Source organism: Haplochromis burtoni, unplaced genomic scaffold, assembly GCF_018398535.1.
Source record: "Haplochromis burtoni strain Fernald_Lab_line unplaced genomic scaffold, NCSU_Asbu1 Contig_593, whole genome shotgun sequence".
NCBI lineage: Eukaryota > Metazoa > Chordata > Actinopteri > Cichliformes > Cichlidae > Haplochromis > Haplochromis burtoni.
In genome coordinates this window covers 102,585-116,893 of record NW_024582954.1, presented here as the reverse complement: position 1 = coordinate 116,893, position 14,309 = coordinate 102,585, and the positions used below count along the sequence as shown (strand labels likewise).

At 39.7% G+C, this 14,309-nt stretch overlaps 1 protein-coding gene across 10 annotated transcripts in view; it reads left to right on the top strand.

Moving 5' to 3' along the window:
* The window catches only part of adgrb1a (adhesion G protein-coupled receptor B1a), a 207,670-nt gene that overhangs the window by 133,798 nt on the left and 59,563 nt on the right, over positions 1 to 14,309 (top strand). For all 10 annotated transcript variants that reach the window (XM_042214604.1, XM_005948362.3, XM_014329598.2 and 7 more), the window contains 3 exons: positions 5,650 to 5,725; positions 9,408 to 9,510; positions 9,603 to 9,646. In XM_042214604.1, the coding sequence (XP_042070538.1) occupies positions 5,650 to 5,725; positions 9,408 to 9,510; positions 9,603 to 9,646 (223 nt within the window). The remainder of the gene's footprint in view (positions 1 to 5,649; positions 5,726 to 9,407; positions 9,511 to 9,602; positions 9,647 to 14,309) is intronic.

The window sequence follows — 14,309 nt, the reverse complement described above, 5'->3', positions numbered from 1 at the left end:
GCGTGCGTGCGTGCGCACGTGCGTGCGTGTGCGTGTTTATGAGCAGAGATTTAGCTGTTTAGCAGATATTTAACCGTTTCCGTTCTTGCACACACATAACTTATAAACTATTGTCCCTCCAGGCTAGTTCTTACTGAGCACACACAGTCTGACTAGCCTATTGGTTAGGCCAGCCAAAGCGTGTATGAGTAGGACAAATAATACTTCAACCCCCTCACAACTCGCACGTGTCTTTTTCGGTTACCCCCTGATGCCCATGGGAGCTCAGCTGTTGCCTGGGAGCTAAAGCCTTTGCCTGCTGCCTGGCACACGTCTGTGTTCTCTCGGGCTGCCATGTAATGTGCTGGAGCAGAAGTCCCAGCAAATGTCCCAGCAGATGGAGTTATATGTGAGAGAGTGCATGTTTGTGTGTGTGTTTTAATTATTATTAGTATTTTTACTATTATTTGTAATATTATTTTGCCTTTGACACAGCTGCCAGATAAAGAAAGCATTTCCTTCCCTCAGGCCTGCCAGTGACTTAATGTTCTCCAGCAATTAAGTCTCCTCACATGTTGGCACTACCCTTCAACAGTGGGGGTTCACCCACAGAAAGCTGCAGCCACAGATTTTACAGATCAATATCGATGGAAACAAAAGTGTAACTTGGTGTTCCTGAACCACACATTTGTTTGTTCTTATTTATCCACTGTATATTTTTGAGATTTGGGAAGGATAACCAACATAAATAGATGGTAGCTTTGGTTGTGGTTCAAAAACAAAAAACTGTGAGAAAGGTTCATACAGTATTTGAGATAGCCTGCCAACGTGACTGCTTTTACAACTTAATGAAACAAGTAAAGCTGACATGCTCATCAACATTCAAGTTTATCAGATCTGTGTTGTCTACAGTGTGGCTTCCAGTGAACTCACAAGAATGCTAAAATCTTTCAGTGTGTTGGCTGTTTTAATTCAATTCAATTGTATTTATATAGCGCCACATCACAACAACAGTCGCCTCAAGGTGCTTTATATTGTACAGTAGATCGTACAATAATAGATTCAGAGAAAACCCAAAAATCATATGACGCCTATGAGCAAGCACTTTGGCGACAGTGGGAAGGAAAAACTCCCTTTTAACAGGAAGAAACCTCCGGCTGAACCAGGCTCAGGGAGGGGCGGCATCTGCTGCGACCGGTTGGGGTGAGAGAAGGAAGACAGGATAAAGACATGCTGTGGAAGAGAGACAGAGGTTAATAACAGATATGATTCAATGCAGAGAGGTCTATTAACACATAGTGAGTGAGAAAGGTGACTGGAAAGGAAAAACTCAATGCATCATGGGAATCCCCCGGCAGCCTATGTCTATTGCAGCATAACTAAGGGAGGATTCAGGGTCACCTGGTCCAGCCCTAACTATATGCTTTAGCAAAAAGGAAAGTTTTAAGCCTAATCTTAAAAGTAGAGATAGTGTCTGTCTCCTGAATCCAAACTGGAAGCTGGTTCCACAGAAGAGGGGCCTGAAAACTGAAGGCTCTGCCTCCCATTCTACTTTTAAATACTCTAGGAACAACAAGTAGGCCTGCAGAGCGAGAGCGAAGTGCTCTAATAGGGTGATATGGTACTACAAGGTCATTAAGATAAGATGGGGCCTGATTATTTAAGACCTTGTATGTGAGGAGCAGGATTTTGAATTCAATTCTGGATTTAACAGGAAGCCAATGAAGGGAAGCCAAAACAGGAGAAATCTGCTCTCTTTCTGAGTTTTTGGACTCCTGATAATAATGAATTACAGTGTCCAGCCTGGAAGTAATAAATGCATGAACTAGTTTTTCAGCGTCACTCTGAGACAGGATATTTCTAATTTAGAGATGTTGCGCAAATGGAAGAAAGCAGTCTTACATATTTGTTTAATATGTGCGTTGAAGGACATGTCCTGGTCAAAAATGACTCCAAGGTTCCTCACCGCGTTACTGGAGGCCAAGGTAATGCCATCCAGAGTAAGAATCTGGTTAGATACCATATTTCTAAGATTTTCAGGGCCGAGTACAATAACCTCAGTTTTATCTGAATTAAGAAGCAGAAAGTTAGCGGCCATCCAGGTCTTTATGTCTTTAAGACATTCCTGCAGTTTAACTAATTGGTGTGTGTTATCTGGCTTCATGGACAGATAGAGCTGGGTGTCATCTGCATAGCAGTGAAAATGTATGCTATGTCTTCTAATGATCTGCCTAAGGGAAGCATGTATAATGTAAACAGAATTGGTCCTAGCACTGAACCCTGTGGAACTCCATAATTAACCTCAGTGTGTGAAGAGGACTCTCCATTTACATGCACAAACTGGAGTCTATTAGATAGATATGATACAAACCACTGCAGTGCAGTACCTGTAATACCTACAGCATGTTCTAATCGCTCTAATAGGATATTATGGTCGACAGTATCGAATGCTGCACTAGGTCTAGCAGGACAAGCACAGAGATGAGTCCACTGTCAGAGGCTATAAGAATGTCTTTAATGAATATCAGTGGTACTGAAAGTAGCTGTAGATAATATTACATCTGTGGGATGATTACTGGTAATTTTTTCTCTAATGATAAAAATTTTATTTGTGAAGAAGTTCATGAAGTCATTACTAGTTAACGTTAAAGGGATGGTTGGCTCAACAGAGCTCTGACTGTTTGTCAGCCTGGCTACAGAGCTGAAGAGAAACCTGGGGTTGTTCTTATTTTCTTCAATCAGTGATGAATAGTAAGATGTTCTGGCTTTGTGGAGGGCTTTCTTATAAAGCAGCAAACTATTTCTCCAGGCTAAATGATGATCCTCTAAATTTGTGACACGCCATTTCCTCTCCAGCTTACGAGTCATCTGCTTTAGGCTACGTGTTTGAGAATTATACCACGGAGTCAGGTACTTCTGATTTGAGGCCTTAGTTTTCACAGGAGCTACAGTATCCAGAGTCGTACGTAGTGAGGAGGTGAAATTATTAACAAGATAATCGACCTCTGTTGGGGTAGCGTTCAGATAGCTGCTCTGCTCTATGTTGGTACAGGGCATTGAAGATGATAACAGTGGGTGGATTATATTCTTAAACTTAGTTACAGCGCTTTCAGAAAGACATCTACTTTGATAAAGTCTACTCTCCACGCTGTGTAATCAATTATTGTAAATGTAAATGTTATCAGGAAATGATCAGACAGGAGAGGGTTTTCAGGAAACACTGTTAAATGTTCAGTTTCTATGCCATATGTTAAAACAAGATCTAGAGTGTGATTAAAGTGGTGGGTGGGTTCTTTTACATTTTGAGAGAAGCCAATTGAGTCTAATAACAGACTAAATGCCATGTTGAGGCTTTCTTTTTGTAAGAAAAGCAACTGCAGTCTGAATTTGCAAAGGTTATCGCATTTAGGTTAAAGTGAAACATCTCTGTCATGATAGGAATAGTCTTTTCTGGATTAACTGTCTAATCCAACCCAATATCAAAGCAGAGAATGTAATAAACATGCTGGTACACCCTGTCCATTTCATACTTTCCCTGTCCAAAGTGAAAAATGGGCATATAAGCAGATGTTGCAGTACCAGCAGGGGGAGATAATATATATAAAGCCACAAAGTCGCTAGTGACCAAAGGAGGAATTAAATGCATTCCAGGGTGCGTCTATGCCAGAAGCATTTAAGCTAGATGGCTAATTTGTATTTACATGTAAATGTGTTAATAATATATATTTAAACGCTTTCCCCTGATTATTTTCATGTTGGCTTGAAAAAAAAATGTGTCCCTCTGCTGTTGCTGCAACTTGCAACTGATCTTTTCCTAAGTTTAACCAAACGTTGAATGAAATCCAGTGAAACCTACATGTAAAATTACTGCAAAGGAAGGATTCAACCTCAAAGACTATAAGCCTGGCAACCTGAGCTGTGAACAACCCTACACACCAAGCAGCCAGTTCAAGAGAGTTACATTTGGAAGACACACTTTCCAGTTTAGTTTCAGGTGCAAATATAGAAAGAATGAAATCACAATAATTGTTGTAATTAATGTTGAAAATAGCATTTTATGCAATAAAATGGGGGGTGGGGGTTACAAAAACGTCCTAAAAAAGGTTTGCAAGAGTTTGAGAAGCACATTTGTGTAGCAGCCCAGAAACTATCAAGCCCTGTGAGAGTTTTTTAGTTCTCCAAGTGAAATTTATTTTAAAAAATGTTATTTTTCCCAGAGTGATGACAGTGTCACTAATGTTGCTATAGTCTCCTGCAATTTCAGGAATCAGTTTGGTGTCAGACAAAAATATACAAAGACCATGGACAGTATTTTGTATTTGAGCTTATAGTGTGTGTGTGTGTGTGTGTGTGTGTGTGTGTGTGTGTGTGTGTGTTGCACTTTTTAACTGAAAATTAGCTTTGGTTTCAACTTTACATATCTGTCTGAGCATGTGCATGATTGTTGTTCTGTGTGCACAGTTGTGTTTGCATGTATCTGTGGGTTTGTGTCTAACAGTGTGAGAGACAGAGTTCATAGCTGAGTAGTCATGTAGGCCAGCCCCACTGTAAGTGCTCTGGGGGCTGGAGGAGTGGAGGCAGCGTGGCTGACCTGCATTCTATAGAAAAAGCCATTGTGCTAGCAGAGACTGAGACATTCAGCCTGTCTCATTGGCCTGGACTAAAGTGGGGTGGAACAATCCAGAACAGGGATCCAGCACCTCCAGTTAGTGAGCATTAAATCTGTTAGGCAGGTTAATCCATATCACTGTCTGTGTGAATAGGTAAATCGTCATGTGCTGCAGCCTGGTGTTTCTTTCAGTGATGGCATTGAGATACTTGCTCAATAATAAGAGCAGAACAAACAGCTCACTTACAACCTCAAAAAAATCCTTTTTCCTGCTTAACCCTGTGATGCACTCAAGGTGAAGATGTAAAGTTGCATTCAAGGTACTTTGGTGTCTTTCTGGAGATACAGAGCTGAACATAAATTATCTTTTTTTAAGTGATGGGTCATTTCAGTAGCAACTTTCCAAACAGCTCAATAAATTTAAAGTGATGCAAGCAATTTTTATACGGTTCATCACAAAATGTGTCCACTAGTTAAATGTACAAGTGAAGTATACTAAGTATACTTTGTATGCTATACTATAAGTATACTATAATAAGTATACTATACTTTTGTGTCATTCAAAGGTTGTATGAAAAGATGTGATAGACAGTTTATTGTAGGCTAAATTGGTTGGTTTGCAGTAGTGTGGTGCAATTTACAGTAATGCATATTGTTGGACTGTACGGAGCAAAATGTAACATTTATGTTATGTTACTTCAAGGAGAGCAGACATTGATTTAAACTAAAAGTAAAGATGATGATACAGAATTGATTCTCTCACCAAATTTGACCTTTTATACGTCTTAAAAATTAACCCATTCAACAGTCATATGGATTAACCTGCCTAAGAGATTGAATTGCTCACTAACAGGAGGTGCTGGATCCCTGCACGTTTTAAGTGCTACATCCAGATGAACAGAATGAACTTTTTGGGATTTCCATATCTGGATGATTGAGCATGCATCAAGATTGTTTACTGCTAAACCGTTGGAGGTCCCTAAGTTTGTTCTTAGAGTTCCTCCCATATGCCAAATCCCATGTTAATCCTTGTCTGTACCTCTGTTTCTTTCCTAATGCAGATCCAGATGATACCTCGACATTTGTAACTGGCATTGCTCTGTACAGAAACCTGGGCAGCATTCTCAATCTGCAGAGGTAAGACTTCTCAAGGCTGCTTCTGAAAGAAAGGGGATTTGGGGAGGTGGATTTCAGACAGGGAATTTGATAATGGGTTTGCATGAATGCAACAGAATGTTTTATACCAACGAACCAGGGATACTGGGTTTCACAAAAAAAAAAAAGACTTTCCATGTGTCAGTATTGTCACGGCTGCTGAGGCGAGCCGTGTGGAGTTGGAAGAAGGACCCAAGATGCAGGCAGTGGATGAGATACCGGTGGTTTTATTTACAGAGGTGTAGTGGCAAACAAACAGTGGGGTATAACAAATAACTAAATACACCTAAACTGGGAGAACTAAAAATAACAGACCTGGGAGCATATGACAACGGGATGAGAAGCAGACGAGGAACAGGACACCGTGGAACACAGGGTAACAGACTGACACGGAGTTACACAGACGAACCGGCAACAGGCAGGAGAACACACAGGGCTTAAATACACACACCAGTAATCAGGGGATGAGACACAGGAGGGCAACACAGCTGGGAGGAATCTGGGCTGACGGGACAGGGGAAACGTAAACTGATCACGCTCACATACGACACGGACCTTCACAATAAAACAGGAAACTCAGACACATGGAACCAGACAAGACATTGACCTAAACAGACAGATTCACAAACAGATGGGGTGACACCATAGACAGACAGATACAGACGCAGACTCAGAGGCAGACCGAATAGAACACAGAACTTAAACAATCATCATCTAGAAAATGATAACAAACTAAAAGCGCTGGGTCACCGACCCAGGACCATGACAAGTATAGATATGACTTTGTGATAGAGGTTGTGGTGGCACAGAAGTTGTCATGAAATCCATTCATCTCAGAATTCCTTTTTTTTTTGTTTGTTTCATCTGTCTTTTCTTATTCCTGGAGTTTTTGGTTGTATGTAATGATTTTGTTCAGCATATTCATTTTGTAGTTATCATGAAGGCAGAAAATAATGATTATTAATAAATAATAATTATCAGTTAATGAAAAATGCTTATTTAGCCTAGGGTCAGAATGGGTCTCCATGCGCATTACTATGGGATTTTGTTTTTTCTTTAGGGAACACTTACATTTGATTTAAATGAGTCTGTCAGTGAAGTCACTTGAAGACATGCACTGGACTTTGTATCCAAATTTTTTTTGTTATACTACTAGTGTTTCTAGGGGTGTTAAGTGGGTTTGTCTGTTCACCACTTTGTTATAGACTAAAGACATATCCAAATTCATGTAAAAAAAAACCCAAACATTTAAAGTTAAAAATTCTCAGCAATCTTCTGTTTGTTTTTTTCATTCTTCAACATATAGATTTAGGGTTCAGGTTAAGGTGTTAAGACCACATAGGCTTAACAGAAAAGGGTCAGGTTATTAGCAGTGATGGAGATTGGACTCTGTGTATGATCATTTTTCTCAGTTTCTACCTGTTAAGGCACAAATCAAATCCTGGAATATTCCAGCTAAAACGGGCTCTGCAGTTTGATTTAGTTTACAGAACTCTGGTATGGAAGAGGCAGAAAGACACACATTGCATTAATTGCACCATAATTTTCTTTCATACTGTGATGCAAACACATAGCTATTTCAGTGAAACATCCTTGACACAGGTTACCCACGTGGCCAAATTCCCTGAAGGGAAATTTGCCAGTGAAGAATAATAGCTTCTCTGGCCACTAAAAACTGCAACAGTGTGGAGGATAAATGGTTAATTTATCTCAGGTGTCATACACTGAGCGGTAAGGTAACAACAGAATCAAGTGGAATTAAACATTTGTCTGAAGTCAGTTCTGTCCTTAATAGAGTTAGTCCAATCTTCAAAAGTTATAAGATAAACTCTCCTAGTATATGTTGCTAGAACTCCCTATCAAGAATTCATCTGGTCAGCGATGGCCAGTAAAGCTTAAGTTATCAAAAGTGCAGAAAGGTATTCTGAATTAATCCAACTGCTTTAGTATTATAGCCACGCAGTGCACACACACCATTTAACAACAATGCTCAAGACGTTTAACCATGTTCCAATGCAGCAAAACTGTGCTGCCAGGCCTTTTAGCGTCAGCTGCAACAATAAGCACTTCTAGCTAAATGAATGCAAGGAATAAATGTAGGAGTACTATTCTCGCAGTGGGTGGCCCCATGTACGTCTTGTTTTTGGGGTAAAGGCATATCTTGGGGGGAAGTTGCAGTTGCTGGTAGCATGATGATTTACATTTGTTTTAATAGAAACAGCCTGCAGTAACGTTGAGAATGAGTAATGTATTATGATAATACGCTAAAAACACATGAATTGATAAAATAAGAGAAAAATCAAGCAGACCCTCACCATCTGAGATCTATATTTCCGCTCTTCTTCACTCTTCTTTTTCTCCCAATTTTATCTTTGTCTCTACTCCTTTTCTGTTTTTGATGCCTCTCTAAAAGAAAATGAGAGAAGTTTGAAGCGAGAGACTAGGTGACACAAAAGTTTAAGATGAGTGATTGTGTTTTCAAATGGTGAGAGGGTGATTGTGTGTTGTGGATACAGTGATGATGTGAATAATCAGGAAACAGAGCACGGGCTGTTGAACATGATTGGCCAACTGGAAGCTTTCGATGTCAGTTCTACCAGTAGCTATTCACTTTTTTCTGATTGTCTGATTCCACATGATTGATAGTAGCTATGGAAAAACAGAAATAGCAATGCATACTAAGCAGGGATACAGAATTTAAAATAAAATGTCTCAAATGTTATAAGATACTGATAGACAATGTGCTTCAGTTACTGGAAAAGAAGGATTACTGGATCCATTTGTTCTGAAGTAGAGCACAAAGATTCTGGCAAGTGGCTGTAAAACGACTGAAGCAGAAATGTGGTACTTATCATCCTGCTGATTAAGAAATCATGACTGGTCTGGATCTCATAAAAAATACAACTGAACACAAACTATCAGTATTTAAATGAACTCTAAGTGGCCTAGCTTTTTGTGGCAGCTACATAATATTTGCTAAACTAAGGACAATGTCAATATGTCCTTTCAAATTTCATTTGAACAACAGCCTTCAATATGACTTTGTCATCTGTGGATGCCATTATTGGCAGCATATTCCCCAAGTGGCCTTAAAGATATCAGGACTGTGAACTTAATCAGGATCAAGGACATCATTTTAGCTAGCTTAAAGTCAAGTGTCATTTGATGTTCGATGAAATCAAAGAACTGGAGTCAGTAAGACCAGTGATCTTCCAGATAGCAATTCATCCGTTTGTCTATGCTAAATTAGTTTTCTCAATTTTCAGTGTTGAAATGCACTTCTGTGTTTGTAGGGCTATGTTTCCTCCATACATCTATTTATATTTTGTTTGTCCAGACATTCCGAGGAATCTTCTGCCCTCTGTCACACCCACTTTGGGATGAATTAGATGAATTACATGCATTCATGTGTAGCATCTCCCAGTTGTATTAGCTTTAATTTCCAGGGTTTTGTTTTGTTTTATTTATATTAAATTAGTTGTCAGTTTACCACTTTTATAATGAAATATTTTTATAGAAGAATCCATTTCATATATTAGATACTTCAGACAAAACATTGGTGTGCTTTCATCTACATCTGAGTATCTTGAAATTTTGGGTGCATTTCCACTGCAGTATAGATTGTCAGTTAAAGGTGACAGTGCTGCCTTTTCTCTTCTTGTAGAAACAGCACAGTCCTCAATTCCAAGGTATTGTCAGTGACCATCAAGCCCACCCCTGCTTCCCTCACTGTTCCATTTGTGGTTGAGTTCTCTCACCTTTATAACGTGAGTAAAAAATCAACTTTTTACAGCTATAAAGCTGCTGCAACTGATCCTCTTTCATAACCATGTGGTTTCTCTGTTCTCCATTTATGTAGGGCACCACCAACCACACCTGTATATCCTGGGATGAGAGTGACAGGTAAGGCCCATGATATTTCTGATATGACATTTGACAGCACACACAGACATATTAATTAATATTAATCAAATAATAATTAAATATTAATGAATTCTTTGTGGCATGGATTCAGCGGCGTGTAGGACATTTCAGATGTCATGCAATTTAATTCCTGAGAGATTTGGGGCCATATTGAAATTAGAGCATTAGGCAGTTGCTGAAGATTTTCAGCTGCACATCCATGATGCATTCCACCACAACCAAAGATGCTCTATGATCTAGTTACTGTGGAGGCTATTTGAGAACAGTGAACTCACCGTTGTGTTCAAGAAAGCAGTTTGAGACGATTTAGCTTTGTAGCCCCAGTTTGCTTTGTGGCATCTGGTGTTGCTCATCTGCTTCAGGGTTTTACATGCATCAGAGATGCTCTTATGCATATCTTTGTTGTAATGAGTGGTTATTATTGCCTTCTTTCCAGCTCAAAGCAGTTTGTCCCTTCTGATTTGATCTCTGACATCAAAAAGCCATTTTTCAGCAGAAACTAACACTCATTGGATACTATCCCAGTAGATAAGCAGTTTCTGAAATAATCAGACCAGCCCTCTGGCACCAACAACCATACCATATTCAATGTCACCTGAATCGCCCTTCTTGGTTTGAACTCCCACAGATCTATAGGCCTAAATTCAGAGTCCATGCTCTGAGATACTTGTGTTAAACAGCAGCTGAACAGCACTTAACACATTGGCTGGTTATTGTATGTATACACCTATATATGTGAATATTTTTTATGGTGAAGCTTTAAGATAATCTGAAGCTAAAGAAGAAGAATATCCATCCATCCCCCCCCCCCCCCCCCCCCCCCCCAACCCAAGGGAGGTACTCTGGGGAAATAATGACCAAAATTAACAATTATGTCATTATTTACTAAGATCTTTTTTTTTTATGTTATTCTGTGATTGCTCAGGTCTTTTCACTAACCACACGGACCCTCTGTTTCCATTTCTTTGACACATTTTACCACAGCTAACAGTGACAAGTTATCATAAATTTTACTATATTTCTGAAAATCTCTACTATACTCCAACTTTTAATCCATATCTGGGAAACGTAGGCTTTGGTGAATGATTTAGAGCCCAGAATGTGAACGTTGCGCATTGTTTGCATATTATTATTATTATTAAAAACTAATTAAAAAAACAAACTGCATCACCCAGTTACAAGCTATGCCATGTATTAAAATCAGACCCGCATGCATAGTAATACATGGCACCTAAGTCAAGTCATTAGAGAGGCCATGCTCCCTCTGAAGTTCTTTGGCTAGGCACAGTGTTTTTAATCTTGACAAAGTCAGTGAGCTGCTCCCCAGTGGAAGGTGCTGAGTATGCTGGACAGCTTGGTTGCTCTTGTCTGGGACAACATTAACCCAGTGCTATCACTGCTACGACACTGATGTAGCGTGTGGAAAATTAAAAGTGTCGCTCACTGCTTTCCTCCCTCTCGCAACCCACGCACAGTTATCAACATGAACGATAGTGAGCAGCTCAGAGTCTACTGAGAGAGGAGAGAGTGTGGAGGAAAGAGAACGAATAAAAGATACATATTGAACAGTTCGGTTTTACAGCCTCTACGGGCAGATTCAAAGCAGTACTCATTTGTTCCTTGTCTTAAATGCCCTATTTGTTTAAGACTGGAAAATACAAAGAAACTATGTGAGCACTGAAAGACAGATGCGGACAGGGAGGAGGAAAGAGTCGAACATTTTGTAGCCTTATTGCAATGCAGGTTTGGATATTTGCATTTAGATGGGTGTATAAACTTGTGTTACAGAGACAGAGAGCAGAACATTCATCGCCTCAGTCAAGGGATAAAAATAATTTTGGTTTGGTGTGTAGAAACCTGGGGCAAAATAAACACGAAAGCACACGCAGATTATTTTGCCAAGTCTTATTCCCAAACCGATTTTAAAGGAAAGTATACATGTTAATATGACGGTATTTTGCAATAATTTTCTGAACAGCTTCTTAAATTGATTATTTCCCCTGCCAAAAAAAGACATTTTCAGTTCATGGAAACAACTTTTCTTATTAAAATAATCCTGCTTCTTTCTCTAAATAATTGTATTTTTATGCACGAAAGTCAGTGCCTCCTGTGCAGAATTTCTGTTCCCAGTTTTCACACAGCCCTGAAACTAAATTTGTTTAGGCCAAATTCTTATGTTATGAATGCAAGCTTTAATGTGATAAATAGTGGTACATTTTTATCTGTCTAATATCTACTCAAAACCAGCATCTATAAGAGTTTTATTTTGACCAAACTGATCATAATCACCTCGTAGATATCACCATATTCAGCAAGCTTAAATGACGACAGAGACAAAAGCAGGAACACAGAAAGGACAAAAGAATCCAATCTTGTGGTGTTTGGGTACGGGGTTGGGGGAAGAGACGTTCTATGCGAAATTAAAATCTATCTAGGACAGGAGCTATGATTAATGACTTAATATTTGGGAGAGAAATTGGAATATGAGGAGACGTCCTTGTCATGTTGATAAGAGCGTTGAAGCTGCCTGGGCCTTCACTTGCATCAGGCTTCAATCTCCTGGAATCAATAACAAGAACATCAGCAGTCTCTGTCTCCCTGTCTCACACATGTTGGCATTAATACTACTTTGTTTACAGTATACGTTTTCCTGATGTGCTATAAATACTAAATATTAATTGGCATCAGAATAATATTGCCGTGAATGGCAGCTCAGACACTCTGCCAGTGATACACACTGTTCACTGTATTCTCCTGTTTGTATAGCTTTTCTATAAAGTGGAGTGGGGCAGGTGGACTTTCAAAAAAAAAACTGAGCATCTTCTTTGTCAATTAAAATTATTATTTTCTTTGTTCTTTGGCTTTCAAGACCCTGGAGAGCATTTAATTAAAAATGAAAAGGCATTACTTATTCTCTTATTGCAATATCGCCATGCTTATGTTATTTTCTAGGGGAAGGATAAGAGTTAAAAGGTTGTTGGACCTCAGAGGGTTGAATAGGCTGGCCAACTGGGAGCGTACAAAAAAGGCATTGAGGAAGATACAAGTTTATCTGTCTGTATCTGAAAGCCCCACAGGATCTTTGCTCAGGCATTCTCTACCAATCTAACGAACATATCCCATTTTGATCTCAGCACTTCCAAGCCATACTCATACTCTACTATGCCAGACGCTTGGTTATGGCATTCCATTTATGGCCCGCCTGCTCCAAACTTGCGTCTTATCGTTATGTGTGAGATTGTCCCAGGGGCATCTCTGCACCGCATTCACCTGGGGTTCTGGTGTGGTAGATCCCAGCCTCTATGATTTTTGTGCTCAGAGCTTGTTCCTTTGATGCATGATTAGTGGCTCAGCTATATTTCAGTCCACCTTTGTCTAGTCACTAGTAGGATTTCTCAATATCAGCCACTTCTTCTGTCTGCCGGTGCTAAATACTGTGCAGGGGCCAGTCCTTCTATGATGTTTCCTCTTCTCTTTTTGGTTTCTGCTGCCTGAGATATTCATTAAGTATATTGTCTTGATGTAAGTGGCTTCCTATCTCTTCCTTTGGCCAGCTTATTATCCCAGCAGGGTATCTCATCACCGGCCTCTTCATGGTTCCCATTTGCCTATGGGATTCCCAGGTATCTGTAGCTGTCATCAATGTCTCCAGTGTTTCCTTCGGGTATTGCAATCCCCTCAGTTCTGACTACCTTCCCTGTCTTTGTTACCATACGACTACACTTCTCCAGTCCCAGTGACATTCCCTTCTGTAGATCCTAGTGGATCAGTGAAGGTGACTGATGATTGCTCTATTCCGCAGTTGGTATCCATAGCCAGGCTTGTCAGTGGTTTCACTGAGGGGTTTCAGGCCATTATAGAAAAGCAATGGGAACAGAGCATCCTTTTGGTAGATCTGCACTTGATAGTGACTTTTGCAACTGGCCAAAGTTGGCCTTTAGTGTTTTTTGCCACATCCCCATGAGTTCTTGATAAAGGCTCTTAGGGTCATGTTGATCTTTTATAATTCTAGGCATTGCATGAGTCATAGACTCTTTTTTTGGTCAATCCAGGCAGTGCACAGGGGACAGAGAGAGAGAGAGATTTATCTACAAGGAAACTGTCTTTCGTAGGGTTATGTGTTATTGTGTGCCACACAGTAAGCTTATTTCCTGAGCGTTTTCTGACAGTCAGAACTTCATCCCACATGTGAATGTTGTGGGTTTCAATTGGCTTGTTAGAAGTTTGCAGAGGCGTTGAGTGAGAAAAGTGTCTTTTCACTGTCAACCAGATTTAGAGGAAACATCTTTTTCAAGATATCTTTGCAATGACCTGTGAAGGCAGCTTTCCAGCTTTCAATTTCCCACCAAATCTCAACTTTTGCTTTGAGAAGTCAACAGTCTTTCAGTGTCTTTTCACAGAAGTTTTGCCTGAAAGGGAAATAGGTTGAAAAAAAACACGTGTCTAGTAGTCTACAGGGAGTGCAGAATTATTAGGCAAGTTGTATTTCTGAGGAATAAATTTATTATTGAACAACAACCATGTTCTCAATGAACCCAAAAAACTAATTAATATCAAAGCTGAATGTTTTTGGAAGTAGTTTTTAGTTTGTTTTTAGTTTGAGCTATTTTAGGGGGATATCTGTGTGTGCAGGTGACTATTA